Source organism: Leptodactylus fuscus, chromosome 2, assembly GCF_031893055.1.
Source record: "Leptodactylus fuscus isolate aLepFus1 chromosome 2, aLepFus1.hap2, whole genome shotgun sequence".
In the NCBI taxonomy this organism is placed as follows: Eukaryota; Metazoa; Chordata; class Amphibia; order Anura; family Leptodactylidae; genus Leptodactylus; species Leptodactylus fuscus.
This window is the reverse complement of record NC_134266.1, coordinates 65,884,701-65,904,574: the sequence shown is the minus strand read 5'-3', so window position 1 is coordinate 65,904,574 and position 19,874 is coordinate 65,884,701. Positions and strand designations below refer to the sequence as shown.

The window sequence follows — 19,874 nt, the reverse complement described above, 5'->3', positions numbered from 1 at the left end:
CCTCTCAGCGATCACCACAATGCTGCGTCAAGGCTGAGCATAACAAGGATAGGATTACATCACCTGCTGCTCCATACTGCCCCCTAGTATAGCACCGTATAGTGCAGGCATCCATGGAGAAGGAATTATCTGTAGCCATTGCCCTCAGGAGAGAAGACTATGGGTACTATTCCGTTAAGCTGGTGCTGAAATGCGCTGCTGCTGGCCCGATAACGGAATAGTACCCTAATATATCACACATGTGCCTGTATACAGTTCTGTATAGCTGCTAGTAATACAGAATAAGGGACGATAGGCTTGTGTCTCTGTGCAGGGCATCACAGGCTATAGAGCACAATACTGTACATAAGGCTCCTAACGTGTGTGAACACAGCCTGAACTGTTACAGTATTTCCATTGAAACAACCAGTGACTGACATATAGTCTTCCTTCACTGTCTAAGAGGTTCTGCGGCAGCTGCAGTTTGTGTATTTTTCAGAAACTTTTCAAAGCTGCTGAAAAACAGTCTCCATGCACATGACTGCTTGTTTCGTTAGCGTCCTAGCCGTGTTTATCATGGCTACCCCATTGACCCATTCATTTCTATGGCTGCATATATACGCCTATGTATTATCACGGGCCCATGTATGTGGCTGTGAGTCGGGGACAAAACTCAGGACAGGTCCTATACCTGACCATTTTGTGCTCTCAGAGCAATGAATTGAGATGCGGAAGGATGTGTCGTCCATGCTAGTCAATCGCGGCTTGGCTACACAGTTATGCACTTGAGGACGTATTCACATTACGGGGTTCTCCAGCCGTGTGCTAGCCATTATATTATTAATATGCACATGACCCATAGACACTAATGGATCTATTCATAAAGCCATCCATGTGAGTCATCCATGAAATAATAAAATATGCCCGGGACGTTTCGGGTTTGCAGAGACTGTATAACTTCGCCCTTTTTGCTGCAGCATTTACGCCACAAGGGGCCCCTGGCTGTATATAGATTTTGCAACACTTCGCAAGCAAATCCACAGAAAAATGTGGTATGAACATCCACTATAAGCCGGGGCCCCATGTTGCGAAAACACAGCCACGTTTTACAGTACCTGCAAAGTGGATGGGATTCTGGCTATTCGCATCCACACATTGCAGTAACAAAATCTGCTGAAGAAATTCTGCGATTTAAAGACGTGAGTGTTTTTGCAAATCACAGTTTGACAATTTTACCTATGGAAATGCTGATGATTTCGATATAGGTTTAACAGAGGTAGAAAGTTTGCAGAGGAAATCTCTCTGGACTTTCTGTGAGAAACACTGCGGAAAAAAATGTGATACGATTGCACTGCAGCGTTTTTTGGCAGCGATTTTTGGCCTATTTTTTGGACATGCTTAAGAAAATGTTTGTAATTTATAGACGAGATTTTTTTTTAAAGGTTCACTACCATAAGTAATACTGTATTTTGCTGTAGAATTTCAGATGAAAGATGTTGATTGTTACGCTTTTGTTTTTTAACGGACCTTTAAAAACTAGGATATGCCCTATTTTTGGCCATTTTCAGTGATCTCCCTGTAAACCCAAATCTATTAGGGATCTGTGAAAACGGGGGCCCCACAGATACAAAACAGCACATTGTTGTATGAATATGGCATTATTGCTGCGAGTTTCACCCCAGGTTTTCATGTCATGTCACGTCTGCTACAAGCGCTAGTACACCCCCTGATTTTGTATGTTATGTCTATGAGAAAGCGGAGTCTATCAGCAATTTTGTAGATGTTTTTTTAAAATGTCATTTTTTTTCTGGATTTTAACAGCGAGTTTACAGCCTGTAGAAAAGTCTGAATAGGCCCCTGACCAGTGGCGTAACTAGGAATGGCGGGGCCCCGTGGCGAACTTTTGACATGGGCTTCCCCCCCGACCGACACTAAAGACCTCGACCGACCCCCTCTTATGCATTCCTGTGCGCTCTATTATGCCCCATAGTGGCCCCTTCACACAGTATTATCCCCCATAGTGGCCCCTGCACACAGTATTATACCCAATAATGGCTCCTGCACACAGTATTATCCCCCAAAGTGGCCCCTGCACACAGTATTATGCCCCATAGTGACCCCTCCACACAGTATTATCCCCCATAGTGGCCCCTGCACACAGTATTATACCCAATAATGGCTCCTGCACACAGTATTATGCCCCATAGTGGCCCCTCCACACAGTATTATCCCCCATAGTGGCCCCTGCACACAGTATTATCCCCCATAGTGGCTCCTGCACACAGTATTATGTGTCCGAAAAGACCCCCGAGTATAATAATAGTAGTGGTAGCGGCTGTCATCGGGCCCCTCATGTCCTGGGCCCTGTGGCATCTGCCTCTGCTGCTATGGCGGTAGTTACGCCACTGCCCCTGACATAGGCGATGGGGTCAACACATTAAAAGGAGCGATTCCAATAAGATTATATTAGACAATTGCTTATATCACATTCCCTTAAGCATTGCGTCAAACTTACAGCTTCACTTGATGCTGAACTAAATCATTAATAAAATAAGAATAAATACTATGTGGGTCAATGGTTGATATAACAATCTATCAGGAAAGACACTGACTCATATCAGGACGGAAGACAGTGAGACACCGCTATCAGCTGCCATTGATCTCCATCCTTGCGGCTGTGAATGAACAGGATGAATGTGGTAGCTTGTGTGTACACTGTGAATGGAGGCATGGCCGCCTGCTGCTATTGATTGGATGTAGGTCCTGCCCTGGGTGTGGACTATATCTGGATTCATGTAGCAGCTGCGGTCCCCCCCCCTCATGGCCTCTTTATCAGCATCTCCCTTGTATCTATTTTCATTGCCTCTCCCTGCATACTTTGCAGTTGTGACTTGGGATCAGCCTGCATGCATCTACACTCAGAGATTTGGTATTTTGTGACCTAATCCCTATCTCTTTGAGACTATTGAGACAATATTTGAGTCAAAGCTTTTTTTCACGTAAATGTGGTGTCCGCATTTTTCGTGGGACTATAGCCTAAAAGTGCACATTTTTTGATGCAAGACATGTCACACTTTGTCAGCTTTGATGGTGGATCAAGGCAGCACAACGTTGAGAAATTTGGGGTGGGGAAATCTGACATGACCAGACCTTAGATCTACCTCAGTTCCTGAGTGGTGCAGATTTCATTTCTGGTGCATGGGACCTCCTGTGGAACCCCTGATGCATCTAATTCTGCTGCCAGCGCTGATATGAGTCCAGCGCACCCCCCCAATATTTGCATGGCATTTCATTTGCAGATAAATATAACATTCTTTCTGCTGTGAAAGGTACGTGAAGCATCGGGATTGGTGCCAACCACTACCTATGGTCAATCACAGCAATGGCTCAGTGAAAACATCATAATAAAGATAGCGCTACACAGCGCCTTTAGTTATAGTATACCTTCATCTCAGTTAATAAAAATAAAAACGTTCTCTTGCGACTTGGGAGTTGCCATGACTACAGCTTGATGGTCATGAACATCCAAACCTGATGGATTTTTAATGACAATCCATTTGAGGTTGGGGCAACTTGCAATATTTGCTAGAGTGAAGTATTATACTAAGGCTCCACTTAGCGAAACGCAGCAAAAGCGCATTGCATGCTTTCTGCAGCGTTTTTCTTTGAGTTTTTGTTATGATTTTCTCAGTGCTTTTTCTTGCCTTATTAAATCTATACGGAAAAATGCTCGTGATTCTACAGCCAAGATGAATATGCCACTTTTTTCCCACAATGTTTAGATGACATAAAAAAAAATGCAACATTTTGAAATTTGTATTTCCAGAGCAGCCCAAAACACTGTCTATCCTCAGCATGGGGCCTTACTATCTTACTATTACCATTTCTGACCAATCTTTGGAACTTCCATATGGAGTCACAATGGACTGACTAAAGTATCATGGTTGTGGTCATGATAGATGAGATCAGATCAGACTCTTTTCTGGTGACAGGTGCACTTTAACACCCAGAACCCGAGCACATCTTTCACCTACTGGGAAATCCAAACTGCTCATTCCATTTTAATGAAGTGCAGTGTAAAAAGGCTGATGTGTGTTAATCTAGCTTGATGTATAAATAAATCATGGCTAGCAGTGTGCCCACTGACAGAAGTCACATGGGACCATGCCTGGCAGCTGTGATATGTGTATATATACATAGAGCCCCCTATTACATTCAAGTTAATCTGGAATCAGAATTTTGCTCACATACGGTATACATGATTGGAAATGCTCCATATCAATTTGATCTAAACAATAACCAGGCTGTGTTCACACCACATTTCAGGCAGCTGCTTGTATGTTGGGAAATACTCCAGATCGATTCATTTGATAGCTGTATACCACAGAGCGAAAGGCAGACCAACTAGGAGGTCCGCGTCCGGTGGACCATTGGTCCCTTACCAGGAGGGGAGAGCAACAAAACCGTAGGAATAAAAATGCATCCACCTACAGTAGTCACGAACTGAATGCACCCCCCAGGTCTAGAAGGGAGGTCCAGAGCACAGGAGCATCCAATACTCCCCAGAGCATTGAAAATCTTCACCAATAGAACAGGTCTTGGTGTAGGCATCAGTCGTGCCATGCAGGAAAGAGTTGAGGTTTTCCGTGAGCACGATATCATTGACCTTCAAAATCCAGAGGGAGAGAGGAGGAGGTTCCAATAGAGCGGAATGCAAGTACGGGCAGCGAGGACCAAGAATCGAAGCAGAGAGTGCTTGTAGTCTTTCACCGAAGACACAGTGATTGTGTAGGAACAGAGATGGGCCTAAGTGGTGAGGAGTCTCAGTTAATCGCAAAATGATCCTAAAATGAGGACAATTCAGGACAGGGCCAAAAGACATGGAGCATATCCCCCTCTGCCTGCCCACACCTCCAGCACAGCAGGGAAACCTGAGGGAAGAATGTGTGTAGCTTTGTGGGGACCCTATAGCAGAGAGACAGGATCTTATAGCTGGACTCCTGGTGTTGGGAACTGACAGAGGTCTCATGTGAGAGGCAAAAAATACGCCTCCTCTGGCTGTGTATGGGTTTTTCCTGACTGCAGAAAAACTAAGGATCGAGAAGTCAGACTTTTTCTAAGATGTCTGGAAGGCGTCTTCCCTCTCCAGTTTAGTATACATGCACTGCTTGTCTGAGATGACTGTTCAGAAGTATGGAGAGATCAGGTGAGATAGTTGTTAGCCAAACGGCTCTTTGTCCTTCAGCTATCTTATGTATATGGCCAGTATTCTATAGTGTTACGTATTTTTAGCTTGACATTGAGATCACATATATTATTGCTGGTTGGGCTCTTGCTTCTGCAGATACTTCCACTTATCAATGACTCTATGTGACTGGTAAAAATTCTTCCTTCATGGAGGGAATTCATTTCATAGCTGTCATTACTTATGACACCGGTGAAGGTAAAACCTGCCAAACATGTCAGCATTCAATACCTTCTCACGAACACATTCCTAAGCATGGGAAAGTGAAGACCTTGCACCTACTGCCTGAATGCTAAGTAACTATGTACAGCCTGAAATCACAGGTGAGTTATGTGCGGCATCCGCTTGTACCTCTGTCTGACCTCGTGTCTGTTCAAACTGACAACCGGTAAACCAATACCGAGAAACAAATGGAAAAACTTGCAGGCAGCTTTTTACATTTAAAACAAAACTTACAGTATTTACTCTAAGCATGTATATAAAATATAGAATGCTGTGGGGTATACCCATGACAGACATTTATGCCGTAACTGATTAATAGATATGGGTCCCACTTTTTCGATTCATACCTAAATGACCTCCCTCCTGGCCTTATCTTCTCTGGATTGGTTTTATAGAATGAACATAGCTCTCTGTGCTACACTATTTCCATAACTTCCATAGAAGTAAATGGGAGTTACAGTCTGGATTAGCCTGTGAGTGAGGACAGGGCGATCAGGCAACAGAGCTGGGCGGAAGAGGTGTGGGTCACTTGTATGCACATAAAATCGTTTTAAAAGTATGACCTATCCTTAGAAATGGTCATCAATATTAAATCAAATGGGGGCAGAATTTTGGTACCCCTGCCATTCAGTACCGCCGCCATTCAATTCAGGGTACCTGCCTATATCCTGCGAATGGAGAAAAGATTGCGTCTTTGCTATTGATGGGCATGGTGATGTGGACCACTCAGCTTCATCTCCCTCCTCTCCCACAGTAACCCTTGCATGTCCCATCATTCTTATTGCATTATGCTTCCTGAATCCTGAAAACAAACCATACATATGCTCGTTCGGGTCGGTTGACAACAGAGAGGGGATATATTCTGAATGGGGAGAGAGGACAAAGCCTAGCTTATTGACCCTAAGGACTAAAGGACCAGCCATGTTGAAATCCAGCAGTCCCCTACACATTATACATTACAGTTGGTGACATTAATGTCATGTGTATTGCAGGTGGCGTTTTATTGGTTTATTATACAGTTTGTAGATAGACCTCTGAACCTTGGAGTCCCAGAGTCCTATAACCTATTGGACTAAAATAAGAAGCCGGTTACAGTAGTGCATTGCCTTCATTATGGTGGCATTGACTTGGCATTGTTTTTCACCATTTAGAAACAAGGGAAATAGGTTGTAGGCACCAAATAATATTAACCACGGCCTGCACAGATGGCCCTTTTTATCTTACTGCAGTGTAGACCCAATAACACAACAAACAATATCTCATTTAAAAAGATTTCTTTATTCTTTACTTTAAGCAAAATTACTTTTAATAACTTTTTTCAGTATTATTTTTACAAAAAAAAGTGTTCCATTTTTTTTTTCCATTGGAGGCGGTATGAGAGGGAATACACTGAGAGGAGGAAGATGAGGGGGTGATCAGTAAACTAAAGCATTCACACATCAAACACACCCCTCACATCCAGACACAGCGGGCGGGCTGGGAAAGTCAAGATCATTCTGCAGCATAATGGTAACCGAGGGAAGGCAGAGAGAAGGTGCCGAGCCTGAGAGAAAGGGGAGAGAGACCGCACTCTACCTAAAATCTCACAGCTTTTTGTGTTTAACTCCTTCAATGCCAGAATGTTTAAATATGTTACAAATGTCTTTGGCAGCAACGTGTAATATAATAATAACAATAATAATTACATATATATCAGCTCTTGTCCCCTTCTCTCGTGACGCTGTCACTCTCCCTTATTCCAGAGAGGCTTACACTTCAGTAAGCTCTCACAGTAATAGTTAATACCTTCCTCCTTCAAGGGTCCTGCTGAGAATGGCGCATAAGGTAAAAAAAACAAAACAAAAAATACAGCAAGGCTCTGCATTTTGTGGCAAATAAAAGGTAAGAAATATATATTTTTTTGGATTTCTGTATAAAAAAAAGGAAGATGCGTTTGAAGACTCCTTTATCACGCTCCGCCCTCGAGGAGGGAGAAGTCACACACTTTAATAATACAAATAACAAAAAAAAATAAAACCTATCCCGTACAGTCGCTGGCCAATTGCATTACAATGGAGTTAATTCCAAGTATAAGTTACAACAACAACAATAACCTACTGGGGCCATGGTGTGAGAGACAGGAGCAAGGGGCAGGGCTGAATGGCCCTTTTTGTTCTCTTATATGGGGATATGGGTAAATCCTAGATACTGGCCCAAACATTGGGCCACCAGTAGCCCTCACTTGTCCACTTTAGGTTAACAGTACTTCATAAAACCCAGCAGCACAAAAGGTGGAAAATAAGGAGTAAAACTCAAGGCCTCAGGTACAAAACCAGGCCACTCATTGCTCTAACCATAGACCATTGAGTCTTAGCTTCTAAGGGTAAGGGGTTCTGTAAGTTTTTGCAAGTCATATAGTGGACAATTGATTTCTCATGGCGGCCCAGATGAATGCCAACCAGCTCCTGACTATAGATGTGTATGTTGGTGTATATTACATTTCTATATAGTGCATGTATGTCTGAGTGTACTGTATGCAAGTCTGTACAGTTCTGTAGGTTTCTTCTTGTGCATTCATAGACATAGACTATGTTCTCTGGGCATGTACACATATACACAGTACAAACATATTCATACAGCATCAGTGTGTGTACATGTGCCTGTCGGAGTATTAATGTCAGACTGCAGGCTCATCTTATAAAGTGTAGCTGCCTGACTCTGTATACAGATGACGTCTGAAAGGCAGGAGAAAGGGATATTGGGGAGGTGACGGAGGGAATGGAGAACAGAGGGGGATACTGGAATCCTTTTACATTCACACCATGCAGTAGCACCATAGTTGATGAGGTTAATCGTAGCTCTCCGACTGTTTATTTTCTCCGCCTGCCGCAGTATTTCCCTTGGCCACACAGTCCAGCACCTATAGAGAAAATGTCTATCAGATGAATATGGCATGATTGTATTCATAGCACAAATACATCTCAAACTCATAGATTCAGTATTACAGTATATCAGTTTATTTGTGCAGTCATTTTGATGCTATATTTTTGATAATCTCAGTTGGATATATGTCATAATGTGTATAGAGGTCACTGAAATCACAGCAATTGCTGGGAAGAAGGACCTAAAGTGCTGATGGTGTTCCTGGTGTTTGTTATCGATACATTTGATGTCCAATGGAAAGGAGGTAAGTAAAAGAGAGGATAGCACATGTGGACTGGTTCACACACGCCAACCCGAATTGTTTTGAATGTGAAGATAACCAGTAAAGACACTTTCCCAGGTCCCATTGCATTGCTGACCCTTACAACTCCACAATAATGCTTGTAATGTATTTTAATTAGTGATAGCCATTTACTGGGGCATATGTTACCCTACAGATACCAGCACTTAATAAAATGGAGTTTTCTGCTGTCCCGGAGCATTAGCAGGTCATGAACCCTAATCTTACATCATTCTGACACATAGATATTACTAAGATCATTGCAACATATGGCATTTATTGTACTAGCTTGTCGTCAGACTCCCGCGCACTCACATGTGTACTAGACACTGATATATTATATTATACAGCTCTATCGATTATGCTTTTATCTATATGGATGCCATGTACTGAATGGAACATATAGATCGTCCTACAAGGAATTCGTTCCTCAGACAAGTGTACCTTATATGTGATAGTGTTGTGTGACATTCATGTTCCCATTTGTGTCAATATAAGAGTTTTAGTCTCTTCACTTTCCTTTCTTTGTTGTGACCTTTCTTTGGTGTCTAGTTTTGTTTTCCTAGGAAGTTCAAGCATTTTATTCCATCATACAGCTGACTAATCCTGCTTTTTCTCATGCATTATAAATATGGCTTCTCTTAATATCTAGCCTTATCTGCTTTAACTGTTACTGAACGCCATGTTTACTAAGCCTTTAATCCAACAAGTCTTACGCAAAGCAGAGTGGCTTTATAGTGGGACTTATTTAAAGTAGAATATTACGATTTTAGTCTGAGGGGACAGACTGAACGCAGGGAAATCTAATACAGCTCAGTTATCACTTTGATGAGTTTGGTGCTCACTGTATAGAATAGAATGCAAGTATACCTAATGGCAACGGCAATGTACTAGTATTGATAAGTATACCCATTCGTACCAGTATGGTACAGTTTTTAATATAACTTGTATATTCAGAATGCTGATATACTAATACTATATACTAATACCGATCAAATACTAAAAGAAATAATTACCTCGGTAGTAGGATTTGGCTGGCTTTTGAGCTGTAAAAAGAAATGTATATGTTATTTATTTATCACCTCTGTATAAAATTGTCGCCATAGCATAAAGTGACTGAACATCATTTACCTCCTAATGGGTATCCTCCAGGACCAACACCTGTAAGTTAACATGAAATTGTAAAATAAGTTTGATGCGCCATCTAGTGTTTATTATACAGAATGCAAGTGCTATCATATGCATTGTTACTGCTGGCAGAGGGCTGGTAAATATCCTGGGTGGTATATCCATAGGTGAATATGTACAATGTTGCTGTTTTATCTTCTCTTAAGGATATATGAAATTAATGAAATGAGAAGAAACCTATGTGTCTTAAAACACACAGGCGACTATCTATGATATATGTTCTATCACACAGCGCTCCAGAATTGCCTTTCTGTAATCTCCTGCAGATTTGATTAGGATTTATTATGTCATTTCAATGAGGTTTTAATGTAACGTTGCTGTAACAGGACTGTGAAGTCCAATTTATGATCCTACTTTGTTGATCCAGAGGATGGCAAAAACAAATGAACGTTCCTGAAACAAAGCACCTTATTCTTATAGTTTTCTTGCACGTGACTACCACATCGATACATCTTCATTTCATACTATCAAAGGGAATCTGCCACCAAGTTTATCGCGGCCTATCTGAGGGAAACTTTTGAAGTAGTAATAGACTCTATATAGTAGTAGTTTTCCTAGAGAAGTTAAATAGCTGCAATGGGAGCTTAGCATTGGGGTCCTCTATGCGTTGTTTGTGCTGTAGAGATCATAGTAGTCATGAGCTGCCAACCCCTGCCCATCTGCCACTGATTGCCATCTTTTTCCCTATGGGAAGAAAGCTGTCAATCAATGGTGGAAGGGTGGATAGGAGCCCATCAGTAATGAATCTGAGGACTATTGCACCTGGCTCATACCATGAGTGCTTCTGCAACAAATAAAAAGTCAGTGACATAATGCTGAAATCAGGATCTCTATCACTACTCAAATGCAGCAGTGCAGCATAACATTGGTGAGAAATTCCTTTTATACGAGTTTTCCAACTCTTATTTTAACCTCTGGAGAGACTTAAAGTAACAAGCTTTGCATGTTCACCTCCCTTTCCGGCCAGGGATTCTGTGCAGAGTCTCTGTCCAGGTCCCTTGACCTTTGAGTATCACCGCTCAGCCACTGATGTGTGCAGAATATCCAAAAAGACTAGTGACCTGAATGGAGACTCTCTTCTGGATCCCTGGCTGAAAAGAAAGGTGAGTATGCCATGTTTGATATTTTAAGGCTTTGCAGGGGTTCTAAGTAACCAGAATACCCCTTTAAGGCCTATAATTCAGCTGTAATAGGGAAAAGTAGGCATGCCATAATCTAAAAAAGTTCCCCAAGAGTAGAAAATGTAATTTAATAAATAATAGAATTGTACCTCCAAGGCCGGCACCTCCTAGTCCACCAGGTCCTAAACTGGCTCCACCTCCATAGCCTGGAAAGGGAATGATACATTTAGCATTATTATGATAGACTCATTTTAATATTAGACTTTTATACTATCAATGATGTGTATTCTATATAACAATGACTATGGCCACAGGATTTTAGTGTAGAATATAGGCCCTACTCCAAATGGAAATGGTCAGACATGCTAGTTGACTCATTCTGCTCATGTGCTCATCTTGTGGCCATTGCTCCTAGACCTTATCAATTTAACCATCCATGTTTAACCATATTGAACACTAAAACTGTTTACCCTTTCCCTCCATAAGATAAGATAAAATAAGATAATCCTTTAATAGTCCCACCATGGGGAAAATCAATGTGTTACAGTAGCATGGATAATACAGTAATATATTACAAGAAAACTACAAGTACATACCTGGCTTAGGTGGTTTGCCTCCTGGGTATTGGCCTGGGAAAACAGAAAGAACTTTTCTTAACCGTGGTTAATGGACAATGTCATGTTTCATTTCATCTTCACATATTTATTTTTTCAATCCCTGGTTCTTAGCTTTACAAAGGAGCTGAACTCTTACCTCCAGTTCCTAAGCCCCCAGGTCCATATCCAGCACCAGCACCAGGTCCATAGCCAGCACCAGCACCAGGTCCATATCCAGCTCCAGCACCAGGTCCATATCCAGCACCAGCACCAGGACCATATCCAGCACCAGGACCTGCACCAGCTCCGCCAGCCCCAAGGCCACCATAACCTTGGAAGGCAAAGAAGAGAAACTCAAAGCATTTTATAAATTGACATCCAAACCATTTTTTGCTATGTATTAGACTTCCATTAGGGCACGTTGTGTCCAGCTTACCTGGCTTGGGTGGTTTGCCTCCAGCTCCTGGGTACTGACCTGCAAAAAATAAGACATTTGACCTCGTGTCCCTTGTTGAAGCATTCCTTGAATGGTTGCTCATAACACATGCTATAAAACAACGTCCTCATGATACAGCTGCTCTGTCAGTATTTCTCCCTAATGCCACATATTTATTGCTATCCTTGGTATTTCACTATTTTCTATACAGTCTGCAATTCACTTGTATTCCTCCAGCTGCCTGCAATCTGTTTTGTATCCATAGAATTCCACTGAGACCAGCAATAACAATAAATGCCATTTTCCCAGATATTTCTCAATGATGTTAGTTTGGCTCCCTTCAAGCAAAGCATATCGTTTTTTTATTTTTTACTATTTTGATCTTTATGATACGCTTTAATGGTTCCAATCCTATGGAATGATCCATATGTCTGTGGCCTCACTGCTCCCTAATAAAATCTTCTGAAGGGATGGATATACTATAACCCTGGCTAGCTTATACATGTCTTCTCACTCCAATGTGACAATCTGCCAATAAATGTGCGTACTTGACCTGGTTCTTATGCTGTCAAACAGCAAATGGATTTATGGGATCCATATCATGTAAATATATGAAGCTAAGCTCTTTCCAGCTCCAGATTGTACGGCATTCACAAGTGTTTGGCCAGACACACCGAGGAATGCTGGCGTTATATTGTGTGTCTGACACGACGGAGGCCACAGGCAGTTCATTTTACACGGACCCTAGAACACATTCATGTAGATGACTAGTTTAGGCATCCTGGTTTAATAGTGCAAGCCTATTTGTAAGCTAGAGCTGGGAGGCTAGCAATTTGCGGAATTGGCATCCATTTATTTCTTAAGCTGCAGTTTAATACTTCATGAACACTGAATAGTTCCCACTTAGTTGTTTGACACAGGTAACACATTAAAAAAAAACCAAAACATATTTTCAACTTTTCATCTTTCAAGGTTATTATCATCGCTAAGATATATCATTACTTCATGATCAGATGGGGTGTGACCTATTGGCCCTCCGCGATTCTAAGAATGAGGCGGATGCAACACGAGTTAAGTGCTATGTTCTCTTCTAATATTTCCCATTTTCAATTAAAGGGATTTTCTCATGAATATAACCATATTTATATCTGTAAACAATTAAAAATGAACACATTTTTGCCAATATTAATAATTGAAAAGGTTGCAGGAACTTTATATGGTCTGAGACTTGTCAGAAACCAAGCCATGATTTCCATATTGTGGGTAGGTTATCAGACAGGGACACTACATGTATAAGAAGATAACCCAGTGACAATAAGGAAATCATGACCTGTTTTCTGACAACTCTTGCATTAATAGTCACAACCTTTGTCAACTTGTGAAGACAAAAATATGTCACCACTAAGGCCCGGTTCACATCTGCACATGGGTTTAGAAACAATCTGCTTAAAAAAAATGATTACCTTAGGAAACTGGCAGACCCCATAGACTATAATGGGGTCCGTGTGGTTTAAGCATGAAAATTTAGGTAGCTAATGGGAATAATTTCACCAGTGGGTTAGCTGTATCTAAAGGCAGGCTAAATATTGGTTAATGCCTTTTATTGTCAAGCAATCCTTTTGGTCTTACTATTTTAAAGGGCACTTTGGTGATATTTTGATAGACACAATAAAAGTTATGTTTTACTCTTTCAGTGATAGGGTCCCAGAAGTAGGAGCGTGGTAGAATAATCATAAGTGATATAATATATTAGTGTTATATCACTTTATAAGCTGGGAAGAGTCCCAGGCTGAGTGATATATCATAAATACCTTCTGCACCTATAAACCATTTCCATGCTGCTCTCACCTGCACCGCCTATGCCTCCAGGTCCAACGCCAGCACCAGGACCATATCCAGCACCAGGTCCAACGCCAGCACCAGGACCATATCCAGCACCAGGTCCAACTCCAGCACCAGGTCCAACTCCAGCACCAGGCCCATAGCCTCCTCCGAGTAATGATCCAGCTCCAGGTCCATAGCCTATAAAGAATTGTATTTATGATTGATCCTACTGTATATCTCTGCTTCCTACTGATGTACAAGTAGGTTTATATGCTACTGTAGGTAGAATGGCTTGTCTGCTACTAGAATCATTTTATCTGGTAGGCCCAAAGAACCTAAGTCCAACATTGACAGAAAACCAAATCTTTATACCAATAGGCAGCAGACCGAAGGCTGGTTAATAGTCACCAGTTAATATGTACTGTATAGATTTCTTAGTCTTGCTCAGTAGCTGCCTAATGTCTTACTTCTTCCCAGTGGTTCTCATTGCTAAAGTACCGGTAGTATTCTGGTACAGCTAATTTCTATTCTGTATGTAAGATCTGAAGATCCCTGCTAGGTATGTAATATGATCAGAACAATTATTACCTGGTTTAGGTGGCTTGCCTCCAGCGCCAACTCCAGCTCCTGGTAAACGTGATATTGGGAATAAATAAAACAGAGAATTACAGCTTTACAATTCTATTATGTAGCTGAAATTCATTCAAGGTCATGTCCGAATTTTAAGGGTTTTATTTTATTGGTAATCTTAGCTGCTCACGTATCCATACTGTATACTCTACATTAAAAAATAATTCTTAGCTTGTACTAGTTCTGCTTCTTCTATCTTATTATACACTAAATAATACTTGTCACTGGTATAACTACTCTGGATGCTTTGGAGCGCACTGTTTTAAGGGGGCTTGGGTCATTCTAGTCAGTGTCAGGACATTGTGTGCAGCTATACGTCCTACTTCATGGCACTGGCGAGTTTGAGTACTTGAGTATTTACATGGAGCTGGCCCAACATACAAGGTCCTGATGTTAGCTATGTCCTGAATGTTATAACTTTTAGCAATACAGCACCCATAGATCAAGAGAGGACCTGATATACTATAACCGTAAGTATATTGGGGAAATACACATGTTCTGTGCCAATGGATACTCATATTTATTCCCTCTGCAGGTCTGAAGGAAGGTGAGCAAGTGCTCTACAGGATGCATGATTTTTTATTATATTGTGTTAATTGAAACGGATTTGATCCGCTGAAATACACAATATAAACAATTAATTTTTACTAATCGGCAGAAACTTTTTATAGCACTGAAGACGCATTATCGACTCTATGGGACAAACCGTACAGACATATAAGGGTCAATCGCTGACGTATGTAATTCCCAGGGGCACAATTTGTGTTACTTTTTGGAATTTTTTTTCCAGCTGTAAAATACAGTCCTTGTGGACTCACTAACTGGATGGTTTGCAAGGATTTCACAAATTAGCATGTAGTTAACCAATTAAGTAAACATAATATTTATCTATCTGCCTTCATTTAGTATTCCTGGCTATTGAGTATCCCTTGGAGAATGGACATGGTTGAACAACTCGGAGAAAACAGAGCCTCATGCTTAATGTCTCTGCAGCATCCAGTAAACAGCCGTCACATGGCGACATTGCAGCTGAACGCTTGGTGACTCATAGTCATTTAGGTTCTCATTTTAGAATTAAAATAATTTTCTCCTTTAGATTGATATCCAGCTTTGGGTGTTTCCATGGTTTTAGTGATGTAGCTCTGGGGAACAAGAGATCTGCAAACAGCCAGCTATATTTCTTTTCTATAAAAAAAAGTTGTCAGCTAACCTTGGGTCAGAAGTGACATCATGGTCTAGCCCTGGTTTTCCAAGATATTTTTGATCACTTTTTTGTGTTTGTTTCAGTTGGACGTAAAATGATATTCGTATATTCCACACATCAAAACTGTCAGCCCTTGTCGGCGGCTCATTGTTATTCACTGTGACTCATGGATTAAAGTTTAGCTGTTGGCATCTTTTATTTTCATTGTGTAATACTAAGCAAAGTACAGTCAGTCAATATATACTCCTACATTCAGCCTCAAAGTTATGTATTAGTTCAAGGTTTTTACAAACACGATGAGGGAATACAAGGGCTCAGCAATATAACCCTGTCCATGAGCCTTGTCCATGTGTCAAATTTTTATATAATGAGGTTGTTGCTACTGTTTTCTTTGAACAGAATGCTGCTAAGTGAGAGTGGTTCCTACACTATTATACACACCTCCGACTCCAGTGCCAAGACCACCAACACCAGCGCCAGTTCCAAGTCCAGCACCACCTAATCCACCAGCACCAGTTCCCAGACCACCAAGTCCAGTACCAGCTCCAAGACCACCAAGTCCAGCACCAGTTCCATAACCTTAGATAAAAAATGAAGTCATATAATAAGACATAGTGCAATACATTTCTTTATACATTTACTAGTACTAGACTCAATGTAGAAACACAGCACCATATACATTGTAATATAAAAATATGGATTATATAAGCCTGTATGTAGATTGTATCAAGAGATGAAAACATATTACTGTACCTGGTTTGGGTGGTTTTCCTCCAGCACCAACGCCTGGGTAGAAACCAGTGAAAAGAAAAGAATGAAAAATAAAGTACTGAAGTGAGGAAACTAAAGGAATCAACCTTTCAAAGGGTGAAAAGGTGACATATAATCAGGTTTTAATATACAGTACATATACCATGGACTTGTAACTCTTACCTCCGGCTCCAATGCCTCCAGGAACTAATCCGCCTCCAATTCCAGCTCCAGGTACTAGACCACCACCAGGTAATAATCCTCCAGCACCAGGGACTAGTCCACCACCAGGTAATCCTCCTGCTCCAGTTCCGTAACCTAACCATGTATTATGAGTTGTAAGTTGTGCCCCATATGTGCCAGGTACCAGCCTTCACATCTATTCAAAGATCCAACAAATGCTAGAATACCTACCTGGTTTGGGAGGTTTGCCTCCTGCACCTGGGTAAAGACCACCTAAAGAAGTGATGAAAATATGGAGATTATAATGTAGCATAACATGTCATAATCTACACATTGATAGACAATGATTCTACAGACTCGTCATATTATTTGGTATTGATTCTGAGAATACATTTAAGCTCATATAGCCCTGTGAATTACAGCTCATCATCAACTATTATGGACACTATAGATAACTATTGGCCAAAGGCTTGTTCGGACTATTCCTCCCTTCTACCCTTCATTATAATCGGAAGAATGGAATAAGCTGCTGCTAGACCCTTCTGACATTGGCTTATCTTTGGTGGGAAGCAAGGATCAACCATGTTTACATCCAACATATCCTATCCTTCTTTCCTGTAAAGCTGCTGTTGTGGAGAGTTGGGACACTGTTTTACAAGTTAGATAGCATATGGCAGATCACACCAATGGTTCATAGGAGTTTCTACTGGTACTGATAGTTTTTAGGTTTGTGCAGAGAACTCATAAAGAGCTGTAATTATGAACTTTGATAATAAATAAAACAAAAGGAATAGTAACCTCAATTTTGTGGAGATCATTTACTAAAAATACAACCTGATAATGTTTTTATGATGATGGAGACCTTACATACCTGCACCAGGCACTCCTCCTGCGCCAACTGCAAGTCAAAAAGGAAACACACAAAACAATATTGTTAGAAAAATATTACAATGTTCCAGTGCAAGAGCATGAAGCTCTAGTTAAGATAATGAACTTTGTGAATCATCAATCAATCTAATTCTGCACAATATTTAAAGGGGTATTTAAAGTTAGTAGGACCTGTACAAGTCATGAATCAATATGGGAAGGGGTAGACGATCTTCAGTAAGTAAAGGCTATAACTAATACACTGAAAATTTACATGGAAGTCTATAATCCAGAATAATTTCATATGGCTTTCAAACTCACGGCATGTAGTCCTTCAAAAGGCAAGACACCTTCATTGTTAAAGGGGTTCTCTGGTGATTAAAAAATATCCACAAAAGGCTCAGAATAGCCTAAGACGTTAAAGAAACAATACTCATCATTAATCCTAGCCACTCCTAGACATGTTTCAGGTCTTCTTTCCAGTAAGACTATTGGGTACCCAATAAACAATGCAATGGGATTGATGGGAGATGAGTGCAAACTGAGTGCAAAACTGTAAATTATTTTAATCACCAGTAAACCCCTTTTACAATGATGATGACGCCTTTTCAAGGACTACATGGCATGTCTATTTAGATTTTTGGATTTACTTACTTCCTCCAGGTACACCACCAACTCCAGCTCCTACCGAATACAAAATGATAGAACAAAGAAACAAGTGTTATGACTGCAGAATATCTCTATCATTATTGCTATTGTTTGCTGTCTGTATACTGTTTGATATTACCTCCTGCTGGGTAGCCACCAGCTCCAACACCAGCTAGAAACAAAATGAGGAAAGGATAAATATCAATTTCAGACAACTACTTGTTACAATTTATTTGTAGACATTAATAGAAAACATCTTGTCCATACAGCTATAGAGCTGTACACATAGCATTACATTACAGAATAAACAAGAAACATATGGAAAGAGGAACATGCACTGGAACGTGCTAAGTCTTTCCCATATTCCTCTACTACTTCAGTTTTATCATGGCGGCATTGGAGGGAATTTATTAAGTCTGACATTTCCTCTGCAATCTTAATCCATTCCTTCGTTGGAGTAGATGTGTCATAATTTCATTTCACTTTGGCTTCTGATAGGAGCGAAAGCCTAAGAATGGATGTTAATTGGCAGATAGTCATAGTTTATATATGTCTATATGTAAATCTGCCAAATTTAGCAAAAATGCCAATAGGAATTCAAGCCATGATGGCAGAATTTATTTTTAAGGAAAATGGTTATATTGCTACTTCTACTCCAGGGCCCATTGCCAGAAACTGGCATAAATTATGGGCAAAACATGTGTCTAATTTTTTAAGAAATGTCCATTAATAAATCATGTGCATCAATCTCACTGCAGCGCAGAGGGAATCAGGACCGGGATAGGGAATGTCAGGCTTGATAAATTACTGCTAATCATTGCCTTTAATATAAATTAGAAAGCTGATTAGTACCCACCTCCACCGCCAAGACCTCCAACTCCATAGCCGGCTATATTTAAAGATAGACAAAAAAGGCAAATTACATAATGTTAATTACAATCAGCAATATTTTTTTCATGAGCACAAGATTCTGTACAGAAATCAGTACTGACCTCCAGTCTTAGGGGGCTTGACACCTAAACCACCGACACCGGCTAAAGAGAAAAATAATTTTAGGAAAAATAACGTTTGTTTCAGTTTTTATAAAACAGGTACAAGCAAACAGCGACACAATATGGCGCAGTGTGATTGTTATTGTGAACAGCACTGACTTTTTTGGAAATAAACTACAGATTTTTCTGTAGGTTTTACCTCCACTTGCCAACATGTTAACCCTTAAGTACTATCATGGTGTGTATCATAATGATATGTGTATGATAGTGGTGTATGATAGACGCCATGATAGTACTTATGGGTTAAAGAAGTCCTGTGGTCAGGTCTGAATAGCCCACTGACATACCTCATCTAATAGGCTCATTCACTTTGACCATTATGATGGTTTGTGTATCACATCCATTCAGCCATTCCAAAGATATAATGCCTTTTAGTGTTCATGCAAATTAGGGTATCTGTGTGCTGTATATAATGCTGTATTACCACCCCCTGGGTCCGTATACCCTAATTTATAAGCACTAAAAGGGCATATATCTTTGGAATGACTAAATGGATTTGGATTTGTTTAGGGTGACAGTGTCAGACCTGGTGACAGGCCCTCCTTAATAAAGACATGGTTTATAGCTGTGATACAACAGAAGTAGCCCATCCATACATACAAGAAAAGTGCTTTGAAGTAGATTAGGGTATGCATAAATACTCTAATACAAACCCCCAATGGGTAGTCCGCCAGCACCAACTCCACCAACTCCGCCAACTGGGCAGGAAAAAAGAGACATAATTAAC

General features: G+C 40.7%; 1 protein-coding gene across 3 annotated transcripts in view; it reads right to left on the bottom strand.

Annotated features, from left to right (window-relative positions):
* Positions 1-6,705: 6,705 nt before the first annotated feature.
* The window catches only part of ELN (elastin), a 60,925-nt gene continuing 47,756 nt past the window's right edge, over positions 6,706-19,874 (bottom strand). For 2 of the 3 annotated variants that reach the window (XM_075263872.1, XM_075263874.1), the window contains 19 exons: positions 19,801-19,845; positions 19,088-19,129; positions 18,952-18,984; positions 18,235-18,267; positions 18,102-18,131; positions 17,452-17,478; positions 16,812-16,853; positions 16,582-16,715; positions 16,401-16,446; positions 16,089-16,226; positions 14,402-14,440; positions 13,838-14,011; positions 11,990-12,028; positions 11,711-11,884; positions 11,554-11,586; positions 11,107-11,163; positions 9,780-9,809; positions 9,665-9,694; positions 6,706-8,345 (listed from right to left, as the gene is read on the bottom strand). In XM_075263872.1, the coding sequence (XP_075119973.1) occupies positions 8,296-8,345; positions 9,665-9,694; positions 9,780-9,809; positions 11,107-11,163; positions 11,554-11,586; positions 11,711-11,884; positions 11,990-12,028; positions 13,838-14,011; positions 14,402-14,440; positions 16,089-16,226; positions 16,401-16,446; positions 16,582-16,715; positions 16,812-16,853; positions 17,452-17,478; positions 18,102-18,131; positions 18,235-18,267; positions 18,952-18,984; positions 19,088-19,129; positions 19,801-19,845 (1,196 nt within the window). In that variant the 3' untranslated portion in view covers positions 6,706-8,295. Of the gene's footprint in view, positions 8,346-9,664; positions 9,695-9,779; positions 9,810-11,106; positions 11,164-11,553; positions 11,587-11,710; positions 11,885-11,989; positions 12,029-13,837; positions 14,012-14,401; positions 14,441-16,088; positions 16,227-16,400; positions 16,447-16,580; positions 16,716-16,811; positions 16,854-17,451; positions 17,479-18,101; positions 18,132-18,234; positions 18,268-18,951; positions 18,985-19,087; positions 19,130-19,800; positions 19,846-19,874 lie in introns of all 3 variants that reach the window. The other variant, XM_075263873.1, reaches the window with a different exon arrangement.